General features: G+C 37.4%; 1 protein-coding gene across 1 annotated transcript in view; it reads left to right on the forward strand.

Annotated features, from left to right (window-relative positions):
* ADGRB3 (adhesion G protein-coupled receptor B3) overlaps window positions 1-27,029 on the forward strand; it is a 792,587-nt gene that overhangs the window by 398,386 nt on the left and 367,172 nt on the right. Inside the window, exons 12-13 of the mRNA XM_024133055.1 lie at window positions 20,187-20,336; window positions 21,172-21,247. Of these exons, the coding sequence (XP_023988823.1) occupies window positions 20,187-20,336; window positions 21,172-21,247 (226 nt within the window). The remainder of the gene's footprint in view (window positions 1-20,186; window positions 20,337-21,171; window positions 21,248-27,029) is intronic.

The raw sequence follows: 27,029 nt of genomic DNA on the forward strand, positions 1-27,029 counted from the left end.
GATAAATAGAGACTAAGTAACTAAGAAAGTTTGTTTACTGATAATGCCCATTTTTTTTTTTCAGTGGGATGGAATAAGACTCCTTAACGACGGGGGTGGGTGGTGATGTGATGAACTGGGAGATTGGGATTGACATGTACACACTAATATGTATAAAATAGATAACTAATACGAACCTGCTGTATAAAAAAATAAATAAAATTAAATTTAAAAAAAAGACTCCTTAAAGAACTTCAAAAGATCATCATGTCTTATAGAGACTACGAATTTTTTTTATAAAGCCTGTATGCACAGCACCTCACTTTTCTGGAATATAGATAAGCTCTTGAAGAAAGAGACAGAGTTGAATAACCACAAATAAAAGAAAGACCATACAATTTAATAAGAGAGTTTTAGAACCTTGCAGATAGCTTATTTTATTTCAACTTTAAATAGTTTGGGGCTTTCTGTTTTCTGGTTCCTGGTTTTGATAGAAAGGGTTGGAAGCAAAGATGGTGCTGTTAGAATCACATACATAGCAGATAGAATACCTGAAACAATAAAGAAAAAGATGTTCTGAAAGAATCTGGCAGAGTGGAGCCCATATGGTGGGAACAGCCTTATTCATCAAGATAAAAGTTTCTGTAATCTGATTAAGATGGCAGGAAAATGAGTGACATGTCTTGGAAAAATTTTCTTCCAAAATAATTCAAATGAAAAGTTCTGAAGCTTCTTTTATCTGAAAAGTGTGTGTCACTACCTGTATCAGCTTTTGATGACTGAAGTGCTCTTATGTGCTAACTATGAGCTTGTTGGTATAAATGTGAGCATGTTCATTGCGGGAGGGAACAGGTCCATAGCTTTGATCAATTTCTCAAACGACTTATGACCTCAAACATTTATTAACACAAGCCTTGGAAAAGAGTATTCTATGAACAAAGTTGTTAAACAAGCCAATGCATTTATAAAGTAACTGAATATTTTTCATATCACATATGAATATGACATTCAAAATGGACACATGATAAATTATAATGAATAAAATTTAGTGAGCACTTAATAAACACTACTAAATAGCTTATATAATTACTCAATAAATGAATGAATATGAAAAATTGATGTGCTACAGAGAGACTTAAATTTTCGATATGCCTCAGTTTATCATAGAGTTGTATTCTACATGTTCTAAATATGCTGTACAGGCAAGTGATCTTCTTCAGTGAAAAATGTGAATTTTTCAATATATTTTTAAAATATTTATTATCGATTCGGTCAGGGGGACTATATCTTAATATTATTTAACGCGAGTTCAAGTTATTTTTCTTCAACAAGAATATTTCTTGAAGAGTGTTTAAACTGACTTTCTACCCTTTCTCTCCAAACATTTTCTCTTCAGTTCTTTTCAGCCCCGTTCTTCTCTCATCACTTTCCTGAAATTCCCCTCAGGAAAAGAACTCAATGTTCTATGAGGAGTTCCGGAGCAGGGCACCAGAAAATCAGTGGCATGTAATTAATAGGAAAGAGAGAACATTTCAGAACAATACTGTAGTTAATATCAATATTGCTAATAAAGTTCAGAGTAGTGGAGTTATGAAAAAATCTATGTGATTGCTGGTGGTAAAACATAAGAGTTCTCCAGGAAAAGCGCAGACACAATGAACAAGATCTAAATTTCCAAGCTCTTTAGGTGGTTTCAATGGATTTACCTGTAACATCTTGATACAATTATCTCTAAGGATTTAGTTTGCACAGATCAATGTTTCTACATCCACTTAACACTATCTCACAATAGTTCCTTAGGAACTCTTCAAAGTTGACAATATCAGATAAAAAAGGAATATTGTTAAGCTAAGAAAGTCTCGTAATACAGAATATTAAAGTTATTGGCTGTAAGGAATTTCAGAAGTCACCCCTATATACACCCTGAGAGATAGAATATTCTGGAAAGTATAGTTTCAGTTTTTCTCTAGTAATCCAATAAGGCCAGTGCCTTGAAAACATTAATGTTAAGACATTTTTCTCTGCCAAGCTAAATATCACTGTCTATTCTTGGTTTAGAAATATGAAATGCTGGGCTTTTCAGAATGAACATTCATACTTGGTGTTTTCTGAAATTGAATCCAAATTCAATCTTAAGAATGGCATAATGCGATTTTGACATCTCCTTTCTCTCCACAATGCTGTCTCATCAACATCAAATCTATGTTATTTCTTACACTCACTGGTAAATTTAATCATTCCTTTAGAGAATATCTTGTTCCTCAATTGAGAAACCCGTCTTCAATCTGATGATGTAATTATAAAAATAAAGTGGCTTCTCTTTCTAGGCCTATTTTCCTTTCCGTCACTGCTTCATTTTGTGGTTCATACACCTCCATCACTTGTTTTAACTTCCTTTGTTTGGAAAAAAGATGCCTGTAGTGAGTTGACACCGAGCCTGAAAAATACACCATTTAACATCTTTTTGTTGTTGTTGTTTATCTGTAGCACCTGACGTTGGTTCAGTCAGCTAGACTTGAGTCTGGAAGTGTCAGAACCTACCTCCTCTGTCTGGCTCACTACACTTTTTCTTGCTAGACTTGTGAAGCAAATGGTGTGTATTTCTGTAGGTCAGAAAGAACAAACTAAAAATACCTGCTTGTTTGTTTTTTTAATGATACTAATGATATCATTAGTATCATTACTAATACTGGTTATGTATCAGTAGTATACTCATACTAATACTGGTTCCCTTGAGAAAATAAATAGTTCAAGCAGCGTTTTAAAACTATGGCTTGGAATAATATGCAACATTGAGTTCTTTGATTATTTCTCATTTAATAGGAATTATATCTCATTGCAATTTCTATGATACAGTTATTCCAAATGGTTGGGGTAAAGCGCTCTGGGGAGGCTGCTGAGAAAGGGCCAGACCAGACTCTTCTAGTGGTAGGAAAGACATACTCCTTACGGGGATATGATGGGCTCCCTTCCACCCAACGGAGAACCCCATTTAGACGCTCCCTAGTCTCAGTGTAATAGTTTGGTAATAACGCATGGATTTAATTGGCTTTAAGTGGGGGCCAGGTTCTGTTTTAGGTTCTGGGGATTTCTCAGTGAGCAAATCGAATGAAGCTCTTGCTCTCATGGAACTTGTGTTCTGCGGCAGGGACAGATGTCAGTCAAGCACCCTCTGACATGCCCAATGGTTCTAAGTGATGTGAAGACAAGTCATCAAGAAGGGGGACAGAGAGGGGAGAGAGGAGGGGGGGATGGTTGGGAATAAGGGCTAGTTGAGTATATATCTGGGTGCCTTGAGATCATGAGGCACGGTGACATATGGGGACAGACTATCTCCATCAGGAGGAACCAGCACAGAGGCCATGATGTGTCCACGTGCTTGGCGTCGTAGAGGTCTGGAGGAGGCCGCTGATGGTGGAGTGGCTGACAGAGGGGCTGTGAGAGGTGGAAGGGGAGTGAGAACCAGACTGCGGAGGGCGTTTGACTGTAGGTCTCTGAACGAGATGCAAAACCACTCAAGGATTTGAGCAGGAAAGCAACCGGATCTGGTATATGTCCTGAAAGGACCATTCTGACTGTGGACTGTCGGGGGTATGAGTGCATACAGGGCGACGGGAGGGTAATTATGGCAATAGGCCAGGAGAGAGAGCTCTGTGATTTGGACCAGATGCCAGGGGAAATAGGGGGAAGAGGCCGGATGCTGGAGGTATTTTAATGGTACGTCGGACCGAGTTTACTGATGGCTAGAAATAGGGTGTGCAAGAAAGATATTGTCAAGGAAATGTTTCCACTACATCTCCAAGAACCCAACTACAAAAACAAGACAGGTTAATTTCCAAATCTCTATACTATACACAGATGTCATAAATCTCCTTTGGTGGCCATTTAAATGTCTCTAAAACTTAGGATCCAAAGCAATCTCTTTGGTTTATTTTTTCCTTAAAGTATTTTCATCGAGATATAATTGACATATAACATTGTATCAGTTTTAGGTATACAACATAATGATTTGATATATGTATATACTGTGAAATGATTAACATAATCACTTTAGTTAACGTTCATCACCACACATAGGTACAATTTTTTTTCTTGGGTGAGAATTTTTAAGATCTGCTCTCTTAGCAACTTTCAAATATATAATAGACAATTGTTGACTATAGTCACCATGCTGTTTCTTCTTTATGTAGTCTTGTTCCTGAGTCCAACACAAATACTTGCTCTTGCAGTTTAAGCAATTCTATCCTTTGAAGCCATGAGCATTCTGTCATCATTACACCCTCTGAATCCTTGGTCAAAAGCTAGAATGAAATTGTTCATTAAAATGACTTTTTTAAAGCTGACAGATTGAGCTGCCAGTTAACACATGAAATAAATTCTACCTTTCCTACCATTTTTGTATTTTTTCTTCTATTTATAAAGTCCTGGGACCTCAAGAATGGAAGAACACTTATGGATCAACTAAGTCCAGCCATAAACTTGTCAGTTTCATCTTACTTAAACTATTTTGTATTTTTTTAGTTTTGTTGGAAAATAAATAATAAATAAAAGTTTATTATCCTAGTTGCAAAGATCTTTGCAAAGGTCTTTGCAAACCTTTATCTCTCCAATTTAAAAAATGTTATTTCTACTAGTAATACTTACATAATTACAACCCTGGGCCTCAACATAGAAAACTCTCATCAGGTGATAGTGTTTCAAACTAACAGTAGGTCTGTGTTCTTTTAGAAGGTAACTGGGCTGAAAATAGTTACATACTAGTTACATAGTTACATATCATAATGGTTACATAGTTACATAATTGTTACATAGTTCCAGGTTTATCTATCTAATCTGCTTTATACAGCCATACTCAAGGACACAATTATTCATGGAGTCATTATTAAATAGTACTTCTTGTCCCTGAAAAAACTTAAACTAGAAAACATTGTTAATAGCTGTTCTTTCTCATTTTGAGTGACTAGATGCCCTAAACTTTCCCTCTAGTGTCCCTGTACTCTGCCAACTGCTAGCTCTAACCCAAACTACTGCTCTGCTGTGAATCTCTCACATGATCTCTGGATCTTGAATAGTTTTTACTTCTTTACCCTGGATTAATTTACTGTTAAGAAAGAATAGAGTCTTTTCCATTATGGTTTATTACAGGGTGTTGAACATACTTCCCTGTGCTATACCGTAGGACCTTGTTGTTTATCCATCCTATATATACTAGTTTACGTCTGCTAATCCCAAACTCCCAATCCATCCCTCCCCTGCCTTAAAAGAATATGAAAAAGAATATATATTAAAAAAGAAAGAATAGAGAGTCTACATGTTGCTACTTTGGCATGCCTCCTTTCTTATAATACCTTATGTGTACTTCATCTGAGTATCCATTTAATGAAAATTCCTTAGTATCAGACAGTGACTGTTCTAAGAAACCCTTTTCAGAAGTGCCATTTGAGTACAATGCATGGGGAAACGTTTTTATTTGTTTGTTTCTACTTTTACTCCTCAGACTTTCCAAGAAAAGCTTTGGTAAAGCATCCCTTGTATTATAGAGTGTTTCCCAAATTAACGCTTTCACAAATACTCGCGATACAACCTTGCTGCCAGAGCGTTAAGGGCACCCACGCGATGTGTTCTCATCAGTGCTTTCCGTTCAGAGTGGATGCATTTTTATCCCTTTGCGTCTTAGTAATTGAAAGTTAAAGATTTGTTTCATTATCTTGCTCAGCCAACCACACGCTAACCTACTTCTGTCATATAAAGAACTTCACTGTAGCTTTTGATATGACTCTAGGGAAATCTTACTCATGTATTCTGTATTTCTACATCAAAGTAAAATGAGGCCTAACCTTTAGATGCCTGAATGATGCTTTTTTCTGAATCTTTTATAACATATCTTGGCCAGTGAAAATTTTGTGAACTTATTTGTCATTCATTCGTTCTCCATCCCTTCAGTAACTATCTGGGGGAGAATGCCAAGGTAAAGACCAAATCTTTGGCCTAGGCCCATCATTTCTGTTGGATTTTATATTTACAGGGAAAATGCTCATGGTCTGAAGAAACCTAATGGGGTCACACAAACCTCAGTAGGAAATGTACAACATACACTGTCACAGTGAGATGCTCAACAGCGTAGAAGCAGGAACAGGAAAAGCAGAGGACAAGCTGGCTTCTAGCATAGCTGTGCGTATCTAAGGAAGAAGCGTTTAAAGCCTAAAGGATGAAATGTGTGTTACAGAGACGGTGAAGAGGTATGTCTTAGGGCTACATCTTGGTGTATGGGACATGAATTGTGGAAGCTGTCCTGAGATAGAAAACCACAATTTCAAAAATTAAGATTTCTGGTGAGAATGCAGACAGAATTCTTGGGTTTCACACGCACTGACACCAAGACCTAACCACAAACATTTTGGATTTGAGTTTTAACTATTCTCTATAGAGAACATGAGTTTCTGCAGAGAAGTTACTGTGACTTTTGTGCCCTCAGGAGGCTGTGAAGAGCTTTGCTTTGCCTCAGTCCATCAGCTGGGGATCAGGAGGAGGGTTTCAATCAGGGAGAGGCTTTCAGAGGTGGGATTAGCACAGGGCCATGTTGGAAAGTGGATGGCTTCCTAGTTCGCTGCAGACACCGCCTCTAAAAGATGCTGGAAGGATAGCTCTTCCCAGCCTGACTTCATTCTTCTCTTTGAATCAGTTCCTTCGGAATCTAATAGACTCACACTTATAGGCTAGAGTAGAAACATAAAACCTAAAGCCAACGAAACACAACATTTGAATGTTATAAAATAACATGTCTGGTCTCTATTGGTTTATGCCATAAGGATTTGGAATCACTAAAATTGTCATGCAGCAGGCCATCTTTCTGATTTTGCTGTTCAACTGTATTAGAAGGATGTTGCCATGAGTTCGTGTGAATATGAAATACAGTCCCATTTTAACTGTCTCTATGGCAATAATTGCTTATCTCTATGGCAATAGCAGTTTGCCTCTACAACAATAACCAGTGAAGAGAAAAGAAGTACTGATTCCCTTTTAACAATTTTGTTCACTTTTTTCTTTTTATGGTTTTACCTTTTCAAATGTCTTATTTTATTTGGTTAGACCAAGAATTCTGTGCTAAATTGTTCCTCTTCTCTATTGTTTCCTTCACTGAATTCCAAAAAAAAAAAAAAGGTTCTCATCTGAATTTGACAGAAAACTCTGACCCAGATTAAAGTTAAAGACTGATGCTCTTTAACACAGTGGAAGCAGGGATGCTGTTCTGTATCCAGGAAAACACGCTGGCTTTCGAGCCCGACTGGCTGCAAACCTTGGCTATATCACAACTAACTGACCTTCTGCAGGTTATTTCATCTCTAAATCCCTCAGTGTGCTCCTTTCTAAAGTAGAGGTAATGATATCTTTCCTGAAGAGTTATTGTAAAGATTAAAGATATACACATCATCTGGCATGTAATAGGCCCTCAGTAATTGGTAGTGGACAAATGTAGGGCCAGATACGGGCTCTGCTACTGATAGGGTATGTGACTTTGGTCAGGTCACTCCATCCTCTTATGTACAGTCGGCTCCTCCAGGGAGCTTCCAAAGTTGCTACCTAAATTTAAGATCCTAAGCTTTTGGTTGTTGTTGTTATTTTTAATCTCAATAGTACACTTATTGTTTATTTAACAAAGCAGCCAGGATCCCAGACTTCTAGGTAGTTACTGTAACTAAATCTGGAAAACCACTGGTGCCATGCCTGTCTGTTTGGAAATAGTTTGTTATGCAGTTGTCTTCTGTAGTGTAATGACACAAATGGCCCCAAAACATTTCATTGGTACTTGCACTTTGCTATCTTAAGAAGCTCCTCTCTTCCATGTATTTATTTGTCATTAGTCAAATCCTAGCTCTCCTGAATGATTTATACCGAAGAATTTTTTCGGCTTTAATTTTATAATTTCTGCCCCTTAACATGTAATCCATCACCTGCAAAATTGTATCAGCTGTCTCTATAGATGCATTAAATAATTCTGTAGTGCTAAATCCTCCTGAATTCATAAATGAATTAGTTCTCTTTTGTCCTTAAATAATGTCTTTTGCATAGTCCAGAATATTTTTCTGTGTTTGTTTGCCCACATAAATTTTTCATGTGAAGAAGTTTAACTTTAGAAATGTAACTAATGACTTATGTGGTTAGTTTAATGTGTTTTCTTTAATTTTATCTTCTGTTTTTGTCAGTGGCATATGAATACGAGAGAGCAGGTGTGAATGAGTGTGCCCTTATGTATATGTCCTAAAATATTTATCAACCGAAATGCAGTTCTTTTAGATACCATTAAAATTCATACTATGGGCTTAGGGGAAAAGTCGTGTTTTTTCCTTTAAAGTTACATCAAAGAATGAAGATACTTTTTAATAAAAGTTAAACTGAATTGAAAACCCAATAATAACAGGCTGTAAAGGCCACATAACCTTATATGCTGGACAGTAATTTTATTCAAGTTGCAGCTGATAACTACAAAATAGGATGTTATAGTCGTAGGGACTGAACAATTCATACAGGAATGATTTACATTGGATAAAAGTTCATATATCCAAATATATATTCTGATATCAAATAAAGCTTGACACGCTGAAATTATTAAAAGGGCTCTAAAGTGCAGTAGGAATACAGGCGGATATAGTTGGGACGAAGATACTGAAACGTTTCCTTTGCCACTACAAAACGTTTTAATGGTCAACTTCAATATCCATTTGGGCTACTTTATTACTTTTTGACGTATGAACATTCCTCCTTTTGAAGAATCTTGTCTTCATTATTTGAGAGCCTTAATTGCCCTCTCTTTTTTTCTAGGCAGTCTCCTTTTGCTCTCCTCCAACTCATTGCCTGATTAATTCTCTTTATTTTTTTACTTATTTTTTTTTTTTTTTTTTGCGGTACACGGGCCTCTCACTGTTGTGGCCTCTCCCGTTGCGGAGCACAGGCTCCGGACGCGCAGGCTCATCAGCCATGGCTCACGGGCCCAGCCGCTCCGCGGCACGTGGGATCTTCCCGGACCGGGGCGCGAACCCGGTTCCCCTGCATCGGCAGGCGGACTCTCAACCACTGCGACACCAGGGAAGCCCTCTTTTTTAACTTTCCCTAACTCCTTCAATTTTTTTCTTTGCCTTCCCTAAAATGTAATAATGTTTTTACTAAAGAGGATAACCTCATCATCTTTAAAATTTATTCCAAGAATCCATAATATTTCAAAAAGTATCCTAGGAGATTATAAATATATAATGTTTACTTCTAAAATATCAATTTCTTAACAGCAAAGTAAGTATATTATTGAGCAGTACAATTTAGACTACATAGGCAAAGCAAAATTGTAATTGGTTTGTGGGCCCTTTTAGATGACATATAAATTATTGTAGTGAAATAGAGCACTCAGTCTTAGAGTGTGTGTTTTTATGTGTGTGTGCACGCATGTGTGGAGTGAGGAAGAGTGATTGTTATTTGGGGATTATTTTGGGTTGTTTGGTTTTATGATCCAAAGACCAAAACTGTTTTCTGAGCTTGAGGGGAAAGAAACGATGTTCACAGATATAGAGCTCCTGTATTCACTTTCCTACCAACAGTCATTCTTTTTTTTTGTTGCTGGTTAGCTGTCTTATATAGAGTAGTGTGTGTGTGTTCATCCCAAGCTCATGATTTATCCCTCCCCACCATGTTTCCACTTTGGTAACCATAAGTTTTTTTCAATATCTGCAAGTCTGTTTCTGTTTTGTTGATAAGTTCATTTGTATCGTTTTTTAGATTCCATGTATGAGTGACAACCTACGATATTTGTCTGTCTGACTTACTTCACCTAGTATGATCATCTCTAGGTCCATCCATATTGCTGCAAATGGCATTATTTCATTCTTTTTTATGGCTGAGTAGTATTCCATTGTATATATATGTACCACATCTTCTTTATCCATTCCTCTGTCGATGGATATTTAGATTGCTTCCACGTCTTGGTGGACTCTTGGGGGGCCATCGAGGAGGAGATAAGGAGCCAAGTTTGAGTTATGTTTTGGAAGAGAAACAGTGACCACAGTCATGAATGAGCTTCTGGCAGGTGAATATGGAGGATAACTTACTGTTTAGTGTCCTGAGAAAAGGGTAGGTGGAGGTACCCTGTTAGAGATGGAAAGGGCTGCTAAGGGAAGGAATATTTGTGTGTGTGTGTGTGTGTGTGTGTGTGTGTGTGTGTGTGTGTGTGATGCGGGCCTTCCTCTGTTGTGGCCTCTCCCGTTGCGGGGCACAGGCTCCGGACGCGCAGGCCCAGCGGCCACGGCTCACGGGCCCAGCCGCTCCGCGGCACGTGGGATCCTCCCATACCGGGGCGCGAACCTGGTTCCCCTGCATCGACAGGCGGACGCGCAACCACTGCGCCACCAGGGAAGCCCCGGGAAGGAATATTTTGATGAAGAGTGGGTGGAAATCAAGAGTTAAGCTCCAGAGATGCTACACTGGAGATACCTGGAGACATACCATTGAAGAGTTGAAGTAGGCAGGTTTGGAGTTCAGAAGAAGGGTTCTTATACCCATTCGGCCCATACTGAAGATATTTGTGTGAAACAGGTGTCTCACCAGGTTGTAGTTTCTTTCTATGTAAGGATTTTTTTCTTTTTAAATTTTGGATCTTCCATGGTGTTTTATACAAGGCAGAGAATGGTTGAGGTGAAGGATAAAAGGAAATTGGCATATATCATGTCTTACTGTGTATAAGAAGTGAGCTGTCTTTGGCTTAATCCTCATGAAAGGCTATTGACTTTTTACAGATGGTCAAAGTAAAATGCAATTAAATGACTTGCCAAAGATCACAAAGTAATTGGAAAACCAAGTGTCTTTGTCTTCAGGGCCCAAAGATATCACATTAAACCCCAGTGCTTGCTAGTGAGCCTTTGGAAAACCTCACTCATTACAAAAAGTTACAAGGAGCTGTGTCAAACCTACTAGATGTTAGGACCCTAGTACATATCAGTAAATAGGTAAAATTCCTTTCCTTTTGGAGCTTATAGTCCAGTGTGTGAGGCTGATAATAAATCAACATAAAGCTGGATAATATTTACCTATGAATATAGAGCCATAAAGAAAATAAACAGGTGATATAGAGAGAAATGAGGGAGCTGAACTTCTTTAGATTGGGCGGTTCAGACAGACCAAGATAAGGAAAACACAATTTAGCAGACACTCGAGGATAAGAGTAGAAAATAATATTCTTGTTGGAGAGGAAGAGCCCTGTGGTGAAGAAAGACCAGGGGCAGCCAGCAGGACAGCCGTTTGGCCGTGACTCACAGACATGCAGGCGCCAGCCATGCGGAGCCTGGGAGGCCCTCGTGTGGATCTGGAGTTTACTCTAAAAGCACTGATGGGCCACTGAATTATTTCAAGTGAGAGAACAACATGGTGTGATTTACATTTTTAAAAGTTAACTCTGGTTTCTGAGAGAAGGACTTGAAGGAACAAGAGTGGACTCAAGGAAGCCAGTCAGGCGGCCCTTGAATTAGCTCAGGTGAGACATACTGGAGGCTTCCAGAGGGATCTGGAAAGGAGACAGAGGGAAGAAGCATGGTGTTGATGGATGGTTGTAGGAGATGCAGGAAAACCAGGACAACCCTTGCGTTTTTGGTTCAAACATCTGAGTACCTGGTGGCATCTTCTAGGAAGATGGAGGAGAAGTGCTTTGGTGGCTGGAAATCAAGAGTTTTGCTCCCAAAAATGTTTGTTGAACTAGAGAACCACAATATTGGTCACATCAGATAATTGTTCTTCTATGATTAAATACCACGTTTTCTTGCATGACCATTCAGTTATTAATTGTCTGTAGCGGCTTCCAGGTCCTCCTAGCAGGCTCGGTGGCCCTCAAAGCTGAAAATATTTACTTTTTGGCCCTTTATAGGAAGTTTACCAACTCTGCAGTAGAGCATGGCCAGAACCTAATTTTAGAGTATGGTTTTCCTTTTTCCTTTTTCTAAACCAGTGGCCCTTTTCCATAATCTTTATAAAGCCTTTGACTTCTTGTAAAGCCACGCTGGCATTATTAAAATACATCTTTCTGTTTCACAGTTAGTTTACTATTGTGGTTTATCTTTTTCTCTCTCCATTTATTCTTGGTGTCTTTCCCTGATTATTTCTCTCTACCCTCTAAAAGTGAATCTCTCCTAAACTACACTTCTCAGCCTCTTTTCTGTCATCTTCTTGATGTCTGCACAGCTCACCATGTCTCTTCTTCAGGTGTCTGCATGGAGGCCAGCCGACCAAAGAAGCTTCCACTATTTAGTAAAGGTCCCCTACCCCACTCACCATTCTCTAGCAGATCATTTACTGTTACTGACATTCGATCTAGTTCTGTTTGTTTGTCCCGTCTCTCCCCAGATACCATGCTGGTCCCATGAGGGCAGGGACTTACCTGTTTTGTTCACTGGTGTATTTCCAGTGCCCAGAACTGTGCTTGGCACATGATAGGTACTCAGTTGATATTTGTTGAATGAATGAATCTGTCCACTGTATTCTCTCTTTTGGGGGAACTTATCCATGTCCACATTATCAACTATTCTTTTTTTTTAAAAAATTATTTTATTCACATATAATTGATTTACAATGTTGTGTTAATTTCTGCTGTACAGACACGTGACTCAGTATATGTATACAACTTTTTCTGTATTCTTTTCCATTGTGGTTTATCCCAGGATACTGAATATAGTTCTCTGTGCTCTACAGTAGGACCTCGTTGTTTACATTACTTCTAATTAGAAGACAACCAGTTTACATCTCTAAGTTCTAAATTTGACCATGCTCCACATCTCAGATCACTTAGCCTAAAGTGTCATTTCCAGCCCTTTGCTTGACTGCTTCTCTACCTAAACCTTCATGCTCTATTAAAAACGTTACTCTTTTTCTAGGGCACAGTAAGTTCCCTCACCTCATACCCAGACACTGCTATTCTGATACATCTGGAACATCACAGCCCTTTGCCAGGCTCTGGGTATGCACAGGCTCTTTCTTCTTCTCCTAACTTATACTCAGCTGTCAAACCACAGCCCACATTCTCCCTCTTCAGAGAGGCCTTTCTTGGCTGACTGACCACGCGCCATCTCATCAGTTATTTCTTTCATGCCACCTGTCACAACCTTGAATCGTCTGAATTGTTTCTTCACTAACCAACTGTGTGCATTCCCCCACTAGACTGCTAGCTCATGAAGGACAAAGACTTTGTGTCTCTTGCTCACTTGCTAGGTCCTCAGTGGTAAGAACCTGCTTGCAACACTCTCAGGGCTCAATAGAAGTTTGCTGGATGAATGAATTTCCAGACAGAACTCTTGAGTCTACAATGATCGTTCTCTTGTCAAGTTGTAGCACTTGGCATTGATAGTACTCTTCTGGGGATAGATGATCGCTATCTCGGGAAGCCCTGGGATTGTTGACTTCAGTTGTTGTTTCCTGACTGCATGGGTGCTTGACTTCTCACAGGTTCCTGCCTCACTCCCCTGGTAAGGTTTGAATACCCATAGATATCAAAACAATACATCTCACACACACACACACACACACACACACACACACACACACACACACCCTGCTGCACACACACACACACACACACTGCTGCATACACAAACACTCTCATTTGTTTTTACTTGGTTTATTATCATCTAAAGGTCCTTCCTCTAGGAAGGAAGGACAGGAATACTGTTCTTCATTTCACTGGTTGGGAGAAGAGGGAGAATTTACTTCCTAAAGCATTTTCTTTATTGATTTGGTTTTACCATTCAGGTATACATGCAAAATTGATTTGCATATCACATTTTGTTTTGTATTTATGTGAGGAATGAAATCATGAACTACTTGTGTAGAGAAGATGAAAATTTATAAGTGACATACTTTTTAAAACCTGAAAGAAAATTGGTATAATCAGGTTAAATTTCCCTCATTAAATTTTACATAGTATAGAAAGAAAAAGGCCTTCAGAAAGAACATGCAATAGTTAACAGAAAAAGTGCAGAAAATAAGATAATTTAGAATGTATTTCTCTTTAAAGAAAGATTGTAATATTTAAAAATAGCTTCTCCGATATATGCCTGCAACAGGGGTAGTCAAACCTTTTCTGTAAAGGGCCAGATAGTAAATATTTCAGGGTTTGTGGACCGTACAGTCTCTGCTGTAACTGTTAAACTCTGCTCTTGTTGCCTAAAAGCAGCCCTAGGCTTCATGTGAATGAATGGTGTGTCTGTGTTCCAATAAAGCTTTATTTGTGGACACTGAGATTTGAATTTTATCTAATTTTCACATGCCAAGAAATACAATTCTTCTTTTGATGTTTTTCAACCACTTAAAAATGTGAAAATCACTTTTAGCTTGCAGGCCATCCACAAATAGCTGGTAGGACAGATCTGGACTGTAGGTCGTAGTTTGCCCGTCCCTGGTTGAGAGAGTTCAGCTTGAACAAGAGTGGTGTGTCTGCCTGGGGATGTACCATGTAATCATGTAAACATGTGTGTCAGCAGGATTACCTGTTGGGGAGTAGGAGTGACCTGAGAAGAAGCTGAGGAGGTCCTCCGTAGAGAGCACTGAAGTCTGGCCAAAAGGCCAAGAGTAGAAATAAGAAACATGCCTTGTGGGGCAGAGGTTCCCAGGCTTTGAAACCGGCTAATGGATAAAAAACAGAATCTGAAGCTGATAATTAACAAATAATTCACAGGTTTTTCGATTTTGACAACAGAAAGGAATACACAAAATGGTTAATTATTTAAAGTTTCACTATGTATAATATGTCATTGGAAACTAGCAAGTTGAAAAAAATCTTTGACTTGCCACATGGTTACTTTCTTGACTGCCTATCAAGTTTGTCTACTTTTAAATATCAGGGGAGCCTGCTTTTCCTCTTAAAACAAATCTGGGAACTCCTAATGGGAAGAATGTTTCTCAACTAAATCTCTGTGTGCTGCTCTGGGATGTGAGGATGCTACACCCTGTAGTGGGGATGGTGGAGGCTGAACTGATGGATGCTCTCAGCTCTCAGCACCCTGGTCCTTGCAGACGCACCTCCCACCTCCTCTGTTTCCTGGGAAACGGTGGCTACAGGCTGCTCTCAGGGAGCCTGCTCTTTCCCCACAACCCTCAACACTCCAATCCCAGCCTTTGGGAAGGAGACAGAGTAAATGGGGGAAATAGAGTGGGGAGGAGAGAAACTAAAAATCTCTCTGTTTGAACGTCTGAGTGTTTCCTGGAAACGACGTTGGAGATCATGATGGACGAATTAAAGTGTGTGTATGTATAATATCCGCATTCCCTTCTGATAACCATTGTTCTTCAGTGGTGCCTAGTTTTGATCTTCTGTTGAGCAAGTAAGATAGTTTTGTTTCCTCTAATTGAGTCACTATGTCGGTCTTTTATATTTAGTGCAAAAATATTACAGTAAGGCAAAGTAAATTTGCTGTTTATGTGTTAGGTATAATCAAACTGCATCACACAGTACAAAATCCTATACTTCTGAGTAGGCAACTGAGATCTGAATCACAATGCCACCACTTAAGTGTCCTCTTCCTCATTTAAGAAAGGAAGGTACAGATGATAACATGAGATTACTGACAACACCAATACTTCTAGGCTTGTTTTAAATATTAAATAAGGTATCATGTTTAAGGCATCTGGCCAAGTGCTGTGCTAGAAACAGGGCCTAGCACAGAGGAACCACATGATAAATATGTGCTGAATCAGTTAATGACAGTGCCAAGGCCATGGCAAGCGTGCAATAAAATCAGCTGTGCTTCCCTTCCCTCCCAAATACCCTCAGTAGTTTACAGAGGATCCCACACGCCACGGAGAGGCTGGGCCCGTGGGCCATGGCCGCTGAGCCGGCGCGTTCGGAGCCTGTGCTCCGCAGCGGGAGAGGCCACAACAGTGAGAGGCCCGCGTACCGCAAAAAAAAACAAAAAAACTAGGACATCATAGTTAGCCTAAACTACCAAGGATTTGAATCCAGGGCCCAGATCCAGAGTCCACACTTATCCCACTCTGGTAAACTGCCACCTACCTCTCTGCTGGTCCTCATTTGCCCATTCTGCTGTTTCCTACACCATTCAGCATACACTTTCACTCTCTAGCATTTTCCTTCCAGATGCCTTATTTTTTCTCATTATGTCTTTTTTTAATTGAAGTATAGTTCATTTCAATGTTGTGTTAGTTTCAGGTGTACAGCAAAGTGATTCAGTGATATATATACTTATATATTCTTTTTCAGATTCTTTTCCCTTATAGGCTATTACAAAATATCGAGTAGAGTTCCCTGTGGTCCTTGTTGATTATCATTTTTTTATATATAGCAGTGTGTATATGTTAATCCCAAACTCCTAATTTATCCCTTATTTTCTTGTTCATGATGCAACTGATTCAACTGTAGTGGGCCATTCACATTACAAGGATGAAAAGGACAAGAGTCCCCATCGTCCAGGACCTCAGTTAATAGGGACAAAGGGCTAAAACCTCATGATTTTCCTCAGGAACAGGTTAGAAGCACCACCTGCTTTGATGAACCAAAGGAGAGCTCAGTGGTTACAAAAAACAAAAACAAAAGAACAGCTCATGTGCTTTTAGATCCATTTGCAAAAACTCCCTTATGCTTTCTGATGAGCAAAAATCTATACTGAACCTCAATCCTTTGAGAGCTTGGCCAATAACAGATATGATGCTGTCAGAGGATTTTATGCTGCATATCCAAATGCAAAATGAAAGCATTAAAAATGCAAACTGAAAGTCAGCTGGGTTTGTTCCAAGGTTTATCCATGATGAGTCACCTATTTTTATTGCGTAAGAAATCAAATCTAGAGTTGTAATTAAAACACGATACAGTGAATTTAGGGTAGTTCTTGGAGCATTCAAGATATGCCTATTTGTTCAGGGACATTGTGTCCTTTGAGATTTTTTTTAACCACTTTAATCTTCGGTAAGAAAGATGTTTTCTCAATTTTTGAGGAAAGATGCTCTATCATCTAAACACCCACAATGATTGGTTTTAATGCAGCAATTGTTACAGAAGCAAAGTACGTAGATTGTGCCCTCATGCTTTGCACTGATGTCCTTTGGCAGCACTAGACACATATGTACTCTAGACATACTTTAAGGCATTCTTCTTTTTTAATTGAAGTATAGTTGATTTATAATGTTTTATCTTTTTCAGATTCTTTTCCTTATAGGTTATTACAATATATTGAGTTTAGTTCCCTGTGCTATATAGTAGGTCCTTGTTAGTTACTATTTTATATGTAGTAGTGTGTATATGTTAATCTCAACTTCCTAGTTTATCCCTCCCTCACCCCTTCCTCTTTGGTAACCATCAGTTTGCTTTCTATGTCTGTGAGTCTATTTCTGTTTTGTAAATAAGTTCATTTGTATCACTTTTTTAGATTCTGCATAGAAATGATATCATAAGCTATTTTTCTTTCTCTGTCTGACTTACTTCACTTAGTATGATAATCTCTAGGTCCATCCATGTTGCTGCAAATGACATTATTTCATTCCTTTTTTATGGCTGAGTAATATTCCATTGTATATATGTACCACATCTTCTTTATCCATTCATCTGTTGATGGACATTTAGGTTGCTTCCATGTCTTGGCTATTGTGAATAGTGCTGCTATGAACATTGGGGTGCATGTATCTTTTTGAATTATGGTTTTCTCTGGTTATATGTAAGGTATTCATTTTTAATCTTACCTCTTTTGAGCTCCCTAGTTCCCTAAAGACTAACTGCATCTAAATTTTACCTGAGGGTTTTGGAGAACTTCAGTGAAGAAGGGAAGGAATTGAGGATTGGTCCAAGTGTCTGGTACAGGGATTGAAAGAAGGAGAAAATAAAAGTCATCTTTAAATCATTTTTGCTGTATGGAAATAGTTTTCATGTTAATTAATCACTGCAGGGTCATGAAGAACCACAGTGTCACCTTAGGCATCTTCCTAAGTAGGTTTAAGGTAAAGATGTACAGTTTTAAATACTGCATATTTTAAAGAACATGTATACTGATCATTTGAAGGCTAGATTTGAAGCTTATCAGTCTGTGAAGTCATATCCCTTTATCATAATGTAGTTATTGAAAATACCATCTTACTTTATGGACTACATTTCTACTAAAATTATTGAATACATGTTTGTTTTTATATCCTTTCGATGCTCAATGCTATGCAACTTAAAGGACTTCTTGCAGAAGTTAGTGATCCTAATTGATTTTTATATTCCTTTAGTCTAGACTCAAAAGTCGATCTAAAATATATAGTCATCATTTTATACCCAGTGTACCTCCAAATGAAGAATTAATGCATTTCATAATGTGAGAGACATGCATGTATAATTATCTCATTTTTATATTTTTAAGAATAAGGTATTAGACCAGCATTTATTCAGGATAAAGTGATATATCATTGGTACAGAATAAGCTTCCTCCATATGTTATTTATTCCTTTTGTTTGTTTATTTATTTTTGTTTTCTATCCAATGTATATAGAAACAGAGGAATTATTAGACCTCAAGATCCAACAGTTTATCTCTTGTTTGTTTTCCTTTATAGTAGAAACCAGAAATCAGAAAAACCTTCATTTCTTTTCATCAGTTTTTAGAGCAGAGAGGTGAAATACATTTCCTCTAAACACAAAGACAACCAAAGTTAGAGTCAAGGAATTTGGAAGTAGATGAACTTAGTTTTGCATATTGGATAAAGCTTGTAGGGCCCTTAAGAAAAAGCATGCTACTAATGTGCTGATCTGTCCATCTGTACGCACTGGAGGCTTTGGACCCTTTAGCACACATGAACTGGGTTATTTCTGGACAACCGAGACTATATTGTTCGAATTATTAAAGAAACTAAAAGAATTAGAGATGTTGTCCAAAAACAGCCTTTCACATCCATGATAATTTATGAGTTACCCAGCACCCTCTTTCCTTCAACATTTAGTTACAAAATCCTTTTTTAAGCTTATTATGTCAAATTACAGGCCAAATGAAATTCTATCCTATGCTGAAAATGGATGTGTATAATTGCCTGAAAGAGCTTTAATAAAGTATAGTAATACATAACCAGTTTAATTTGCAACTAAGCCAGTGGTACGGTAATAGATTTATACAACTAATATTGTTAAATTCTTAATTTTCATCCTCTCTTGTTTTAATTACAAGTTTCTTTTGAATGAAATCCACTTATGAGGAGTCTAATGGTTTCTTACTTCACCTTTCTTATTGGGATAGCTTTTAGAGTTTCCTCATCATATTTCCATTTAAATCTTCCAGGGAACACCTGAAACTTTAATGTGGAACAAGTATGGACCTATGTAAAAGCTCTACAGATTACATTTCTTAATTGAAATTGTGTGCACTCAATAAGTGCTTGAGTGTTTACTATCATAGTTTTGTTATATGTAGTTATATATAGATGTATATGTGTGTGTATATATATAATATATATATAATAAAAATATATTCAGGCATTACCAAACATATTATTCATTAATTTTCTCAATATATATTAAAATACTTACTGTGAGTAAAGACAGAATTCTCCATTCATATATATACATTTATTATTTTCAATTGTGGGTGTGCATTTTAAGAATTGTTGATTACTGTCCGATTCATTAAACACTTCTGCATATTATATTGGCTCCGTGGTTATGGCATTTTTAGTGCTTCATTATTTGAGTCCTGACAGTTCTGTCTCCCAGAGCAATGTGTTTGTTTTTCATGTCTTCACGGTACCCCATCTCATACAGGAAATATTTGTTCCAAAGACAGTGTTTAGAGGTAGGTGCAGAAAACTTGTTCTGAAGACAAAGTTCAGATTTAAATGAAAATGTCAGTCTGTGAATCAGGTGTGTTAATCAAAATATTTAACAAAAATACAGTAGGGGATTCTAACCATTGGAATGGAGGCCAACCATGAACAACCAGGATGGCCGCAGATGTCAGTGCTCATGAGATTGTCCACCCAGCCACTGACCGTCACTGTATGATCCCTGCTGAAAGCAACAGAAACTAAATTAGTAAGGAAAAGTCAGCAGCCCTAATGAATATCCTCTAATTTTAAGGAATTAGCATGTTTTATAGCTCTGATAAATATAATGAGGATTAGAAATTTTATTTTTAATATACTGCAAGGTTTAATTTGATCAATTTTGATAACACTGAAAGATTTTAGTTGACATCATTACTTCTTTTTTCACAGTGGCTAGCATTCAGAAGCTTCCTGCGGCCTCTGTTCTAACAGACATCAACTTCCCAATGAAAGGACGGAAGGGCATGGTTGACTGGGCAAGAAACTCAGAAGACAGGGTGGTCATTCCAAAGAGCATCTTTACCCCCGTATTGTCAAAAGGTAAATATGTGAAATAATGTAAGCCTCGAACAAAAGATTTATAAGTTCAATTTAATAATACACTTGGCATAAATTCCCATTTATTAAGCAATTTAGGAAACAGTCTGCAATCACGACTCTAACCTCATTTTGTAACTATAGAAAACCTAATTTGGGCTTTAAATCTGAATTTACTTGAGGAAAGGCTCTATTAAAATGAAAAAAAAAAAAATACAAGTGCAAATTATAGACCCGAGCTTGTCAGGGTCAAATTTCAGTGTTGACAGTCTCATCCCAGTGTAAAACACTTGGCCTAAGATTTTAAGTTTAGGTATTGAAATGTGTTGGATTTTCCATTCCATGCAAAATAATTGTTTCTGCCTCACTTTTTAAAAAAAAAGTTGGTATCCGAAAACAAATCTAACAAAAAATTAAGTTTTAAGAACATCTTCAGTAGCCTCTAAAATTTAATGGCCCTTTTCAATAGTGACATTGTGGTCTTAATTCTTACGTTGGAAATTTTGACATTTTAACTGAGAGCTCCAAAAGAGAATTGGCTCTCCCCCATATCATTGGGAATTTAAACTCCTTAGCCGTAACTACAGCCGCTTCTTGTCTCAGCCTGCAGGAAAGTTACTTCATGACACAAAACCACTGAAAATACATCTTCTGGAGCTACAATTAATGCATGCAGTGTGTGGGCTCACTTGCCTGGCATGGTTAAGAAGGCATTTCTTATACCTGGCTTTGCATCAGCAGATACTGGAATCCCCTTGTAATTAGGAGATTAAAGTTTTATAAGACACAGTATTTTTCTTGCTGTTTTGCTAATATTTTAAAATGTTATTCTTTCTAGAATTAGATGAATCATCGGTCTTTGTTCTTGGAGCAGTCCTGTACAAAAACTTAGATCTAATTTTGCCCACCCTGAGGTAAGCTACAAAGTAATAAGCTGTTGTAATCTCTGTAAATTATGCCAAATATGTGATTATAGCTCATTCTATGAAAATAGTCAAACAAAGTTTGGTAATACAAAGGGATTTTTTCTTAAATGAAATAGAAAATACCAATTTAATGAACAGCTTATTAGCATATTGTGCATTGCAAAACAACTAGGAAAGACAATTTTGGTTCCTGATTACAGCTGCATAATTCTTTGGTAACTAATCATGACTTGCCTTAAGACCAAGGGAAAAAAAAGTAAGAAAAAGAAAACCTCAAGGCTCTATAATAGAATGGATCATTTTAAAATGAATCTGTCTTCTCCCTTTATTTGTACTTACTTGTACTGTTCATCAGCATTACATGAAATTAAAGGAGTGTCATGATGGCTAGGAATACTTGGTTTCATTCATCTGCACAAGATCTCAATTTGCCTCTAGATAAATATTCAATTACAGTTACATTAAGAAAAATGTTGTTGTTCAATTAGAGGACTAATTTTGGAAGAAATCCATTGATTTCTTTCCTCCCAGACACTAAAAAGAAACAATTACAGATAGTAATTCTACCAACATTAATTTATTTGCTCTGCCGTCTTAACTGTTTTACCAGATTGTACAGAAAACATGGTACGCATCTCTCTGGATGGTGCTGTTCTCACTCTTGGTGACCTGTTTGCTCCACCCCACCTCACTGTGGAGGACTGAGACAAAGTTATATTTTAGTTTAATACAGCCACACGGCCGTGAGCACATACCCACATCCTCATGAATAAAGCTTTAAGTTTTTCAAGACGAGAGACTGCGAATGATGTGTACAGTTATACCAGGAGCCTAACAAATGGTCTAATAAATAAAAGCAATTAGAGTTCAGTCCAGGAGGAAAAGGTCTCCCAAGGAAGCAATAAGAGCTGCAGTTAGTCTCGATTATTTGGAGAAAATCTATGTGCAGCGAATTATTATTATAGTCTGTGAATCATCCAGAGGGATGTTTTGACCACAGAGACAACTCTGGGAAATCTAGCTTTCTTTAACGCCCTTCCTCTCTGGATGGAATTTGGGTTTCTTGAATTTGAATAGGTTTGTGTTTGGTTTTGTTCTACTAACAGATTTTCAAAGCTAATATATTTACTCTCAACTTTGCCATGGGTTTTATTAAAACACATTGGTCTGGACGATTACTCACAGCTAAAATTGATTTATAGTTACACCACCTCTATTGCTATGTATGATGTTTATTTGAGGAGAAATGTGCTAAAGTTAAAAGCATCCAGATAGGGACTTCCCTGGTGGCACAGTGGTTAAGAATCCACCTGCCAATGCAGGGGACACGGGTTCCATCCCTGGTCCGGGAAGATCCCACATGCCGTGGGGCAACTAAGCCTGGATACCACAACTACTGAGCCTGCACTCTAGAGCCTGCGAGCCACAACTACGGAACCTGCGTGTCACAGCTACTGAAGCCCGCGCGCCTAGAACCCGTGCTCTGCAACAAGAGAAGCCACCGCGATGAGAAGCCCGCGCACCGCAACGAAGAGTAGCCCCTGCTCGCCGCAACTAGCGCAAGCCCGCACGCAGCAACGAAGACCCAACGCAGCCAAAGATAAATAAATAAATAAAGCGTTAAAAAACAAAAGTTACCCAGATACTCAAAGTCAGACCCTTATTTCCACTGGGAGTTCATTTGCGTAAAGCTAATCTTGCAGGAATTCTAGACTAGGCACTAACTCACAATAAGATGACTTGGGTTTTAATTTCAATTTAACATAACAAGAAATTTATAAACTTGTGCAGTCACTCAGTCATCATCTGCCTTCAGTTCAACTTCAAAACAGAAGCACCTTTATATGCAACATTCATTCTGTTTGCTGCAGAGTGACATAGTGAATGCAAATAAAATATTCAACATGAAATGTTGTAGATTGTGAATTAGTTTCCCTGCTACATGTTTAACAGAGTTTCATTATGACTAATCTTATTTTGAATAACACCGTAGAACTCGCTCACCTACACAAAGTTAGGTTATTCCAAGTTTCATAAAGCTATACAGTCAAGGAAATTGGAAGCGTATCTAGGATTATCAGCCTTTTTTGTAAAAAAAAGTGTTTCAACATTTTTGAAATTATTGCAGAGGTAGTGGTCACTTGTGGGTGGACTAATGACAACATTGTGGGTGGTTGAATGGGTAAAACTGGGAAAAGTCAAGAACTGCACCCCCTAGTACTACCTTGGACACAAACAGACACAGATTAGCCTTTGGGCAAGTCACTGACTTTATAAATCGTGGGGTTGGACTCAAAGGTTCTTTTTAACTTCAAAAATTCCCTGTCTTTATTTCAGTAAAATTGTAGGGTTGTGGAGTTCTGACATATTTTTTTAGCTTGAAGTTCTTAATAATCTTTGTATAAGAATTATGAATATGTATACCCACTCACACTTTCTAAGTATAATTAGGTAAATGAATATAGAAAAACAATTTTCAGCTTTGGATTCATTAGAAATAATGACAGTAGAATGCTCAGGATGAAAAGTTTGTTTAAGCACTATTTGAAAAGTGAAATATTAGCATTTACTTCTCATTTTCTTTTATTTCATACTGTAAAATAAGGTAACCACTAAGCAATCTCGGCTTTTTTTTTTTTTCCTTTTCAAAAAGTTGTTCCAGAAAGTTTAGTGAGTAGAACAAGCCTTTCAAAGGACAAGCGTGATGTCTTTGTTTTATAGTCACTTAACAAACATTTACTAAGCAAAAACCCTCCTCACCGAACTGTCTTAATGATTTTAAATCTCCTCTACTGTCAAAACTCCCAGAACAGTGCTTAATAAATAATACATGTCCAAGAAATGTTTACCGGAATAACTGTCTTATCTGATAAAATATTCTGTATAAGCCATTTTTAAAAAATGAGGTACATAGAAGTTTAGTGTTTACACTATTCAAATATTTTAGGAACAAAGGAATAAAATACATATATTCTGTTGTTTTACTGTAAAATTCAACTGTGTGAATTGAACCCAATAGAAAAGGAAATATCTTCTTATTCAACATGAAAAAATACACAAATTTGCTCTATATGTTTACTTATTATTTACTAAATTTTCGTGACACATTTTCTTCTGTGATCATTTTACTAATAATTATGTGTTGAATATTTTGGAGCCAAGTTTCCCAGACACAGAATAATGTTAGGCTTGCTGTTAAGTCGCCAGAAAATTTATATTTTGATACAATATTTTAAAACAATACTTTGCATAATTACCCTCTGGGGACCCAGAAGGAGAACTTGACATAATGTTTTGAATAGATATAATTTAGAAATGTTCCTTCCTACAAAACTTTTCATGCTGACTCTTTCATTTCGATATTTCTTTTTCTTCTCTTGCCCTAATATGCATTTGACTATTCTTCAAGCTGCAATTTCAATTTTACTGCTGGATTGTCTTTCCTTTTACAATTAAGTAGATTCAAATTATGCCTTCGTCTGAAGGAAATGTGCTCTACTCAAGTCCAAACTAAATAAGGGCTATTCTCAGCCTCCCAACTGTATTCTTAGGAATAATGTCTTACAGTAAAAAGCATAGAGCCAGTGGACATTAGTGATGCAAGCCCTTTAAAGGTTATGCCATCCAGAACTCTCGTTCTACAGACAAGAGAACCTTATTGCCTCACTGACTGGCCACAGATGACGTGTCCAGTAGGTGGGTGGGTTCTAGTCCATCTCAAGTCTTTGGTCCTCCAAAACCAGAACACTTCCCACTGTCTTGCTGCCTCTGTGATGCTCATATCTACTCCTTTAAGCAGTACACATTTCTACATTCCTTTGAATACACATATATCTTCCACAGAAAATCTTGAAAGGCCCAGGAGGAGGTAGCTGTGTGTGGGCAGCTCAAGGTGCTTGGGGTCAACTTGGTGGCCCCAACACAGGCCATGGGCAAAAAGGCCTGGACTCTTCCTCCCCTTCATGATGACTTTTGGGGCTGATAGCTGAAAGCTGGCCAGCCAAGGGCAAGAGGTCCTTTGTGGGGAGCTGAGACCACCCACACAGGCCCCATTCACATTAGGGGACTAATGACTACCCAGCATGGTGAGTTCTTACACTGCTGGTGAGGATTTTAACTGTAGTACCTTTTAGTAGGACAATTCGGTAACTCCAGGAGGCTTTAAAAATACATTTTCATTGATCCAGCAATGACACTTGTAAGAATGTATCTGACAGAATTTATCTCTAAGGAAAAAAAAAGTATATCCAATCATACATTCAAGCCAAGGACTTCAAGAAACAGTTGTAATCAATCCATTTTCTGATTCATTTAATAAAGCCAAGTTCCAGTTCTATAGGAAGATCACAATACTTTTGAGTATGGGATCAATGTGTACTTTTCCTGGTAGGATGTATGGAAAATATAGTCCTGTTTAAAAAAAAAAAAAAGAAAGAAAGTAAAAGAAACATAAAAAGGGCACATTAATGTAGCTATTAACACTCAAGATATTGTAAAGGATCTAATTAAAATTATATGCAAATTACAGTATAGTATTATAGTGCCAGGAAAAATACAGATGAACCCCCCAAAAAAGAAACCAAAAAATAAACAACAAAAACACCCCAACGTTCTCATAAGCCACTAACATGAAAACTATCTTTTAAAAAGGAAAAAAAAAGTCAATAATGCAAAATTACGTAAATTTGCTGTCAAGTGCACCAACCTAATAAGAGATAAATGATGCTAATTTTTTTTACATTTAAGAAATGGAACCCATTTGAGTTCCTAATATTATAGGAACTAAAGGCAAACAGGAAAATATTGGAAATTAAAGGCAAAACAGGAAAATATTGGAAATAATACAAAAACAAAAACATAATCACTTATTAAAGAAATTTTTACTGGAGTATAGTTGCTGTACAATGTTGTGTTAAGTTTCTGCTGTACAGCAAAGTGAATCAGCTATATGTATACATATATTCCCTCTGTTTTAGATTTCCTTCCTGTTTAGGGTACCACAGAGCATTAAGTACAGTTCCCTGTGCTGTACAGTAGGTTCTCAGTAGTTATCTATTTTATACACAGTAGTGTATATATGTCAATCCCAATCTCCCAATTGATCCCACCCCACTCTTTCCCCGCTTGGTGTCCATACATTTGTTCTCTAAGTCTATGTTTCTATTTCTGCTTTGCAAATAGGTTAATCTGTATCATTTTTCTAGATTCTACATATATGTGATATTATTAATATAAGATTAATTAACTAATATGATTAATTAATTTGATTAAGTAATAAAACTATTAATATACGATATTTGTTTTTCTCTTTCTGACTTAACTTCCCTCTGTATGACAGTCTCTAGTTCAATCACTTTTATACCAATACATCCTGAAGGCACTGGACCTGAAGTACTGATTTCCCTCAAGAGCACCTTTTCTTCAGTTTGAGGACCAGATACTAAACCTTTCCACTTCATTCTGACTTTACAATGAAATACTGTAGTTTTGTGATACTCTGTATCTTTTTATAATGCCCTACATTGAGAACATTAGAAATTAAAATTATCCATCGGGATGACAAATTGGCATGACTAATACTATAAAATATTGTAATATTGCCTAGTCAGTGCATTCTTTACAAAAGTCTGAGTTTAATTGGGCCATACCGTTTGAAAGTGAATTTAAATCCCTGATCACTTGGCTTCATTGTGGGTCTAGGTGTTGCCTCACTCAGCAAACTTAACTTGAAATTCTCGTTAGTTTTTTTTAAATCTTTTATCTTTTTTTT

This window comes from Physeter macrocephalus, chromosome 10 (genome assembly GCF_002837175.3).
Source record: "Physeter macrocephalus isolate SW-GA chromosome 10, ASM283717v5, whole genome shotgun sequence".
NCBI classification, from domain to species: Eukaryota; Metazoa; Chordata; class Mammalia; order Artiodactyla; family Physeteridae; genus Physeter; species Physeter macrocephalus.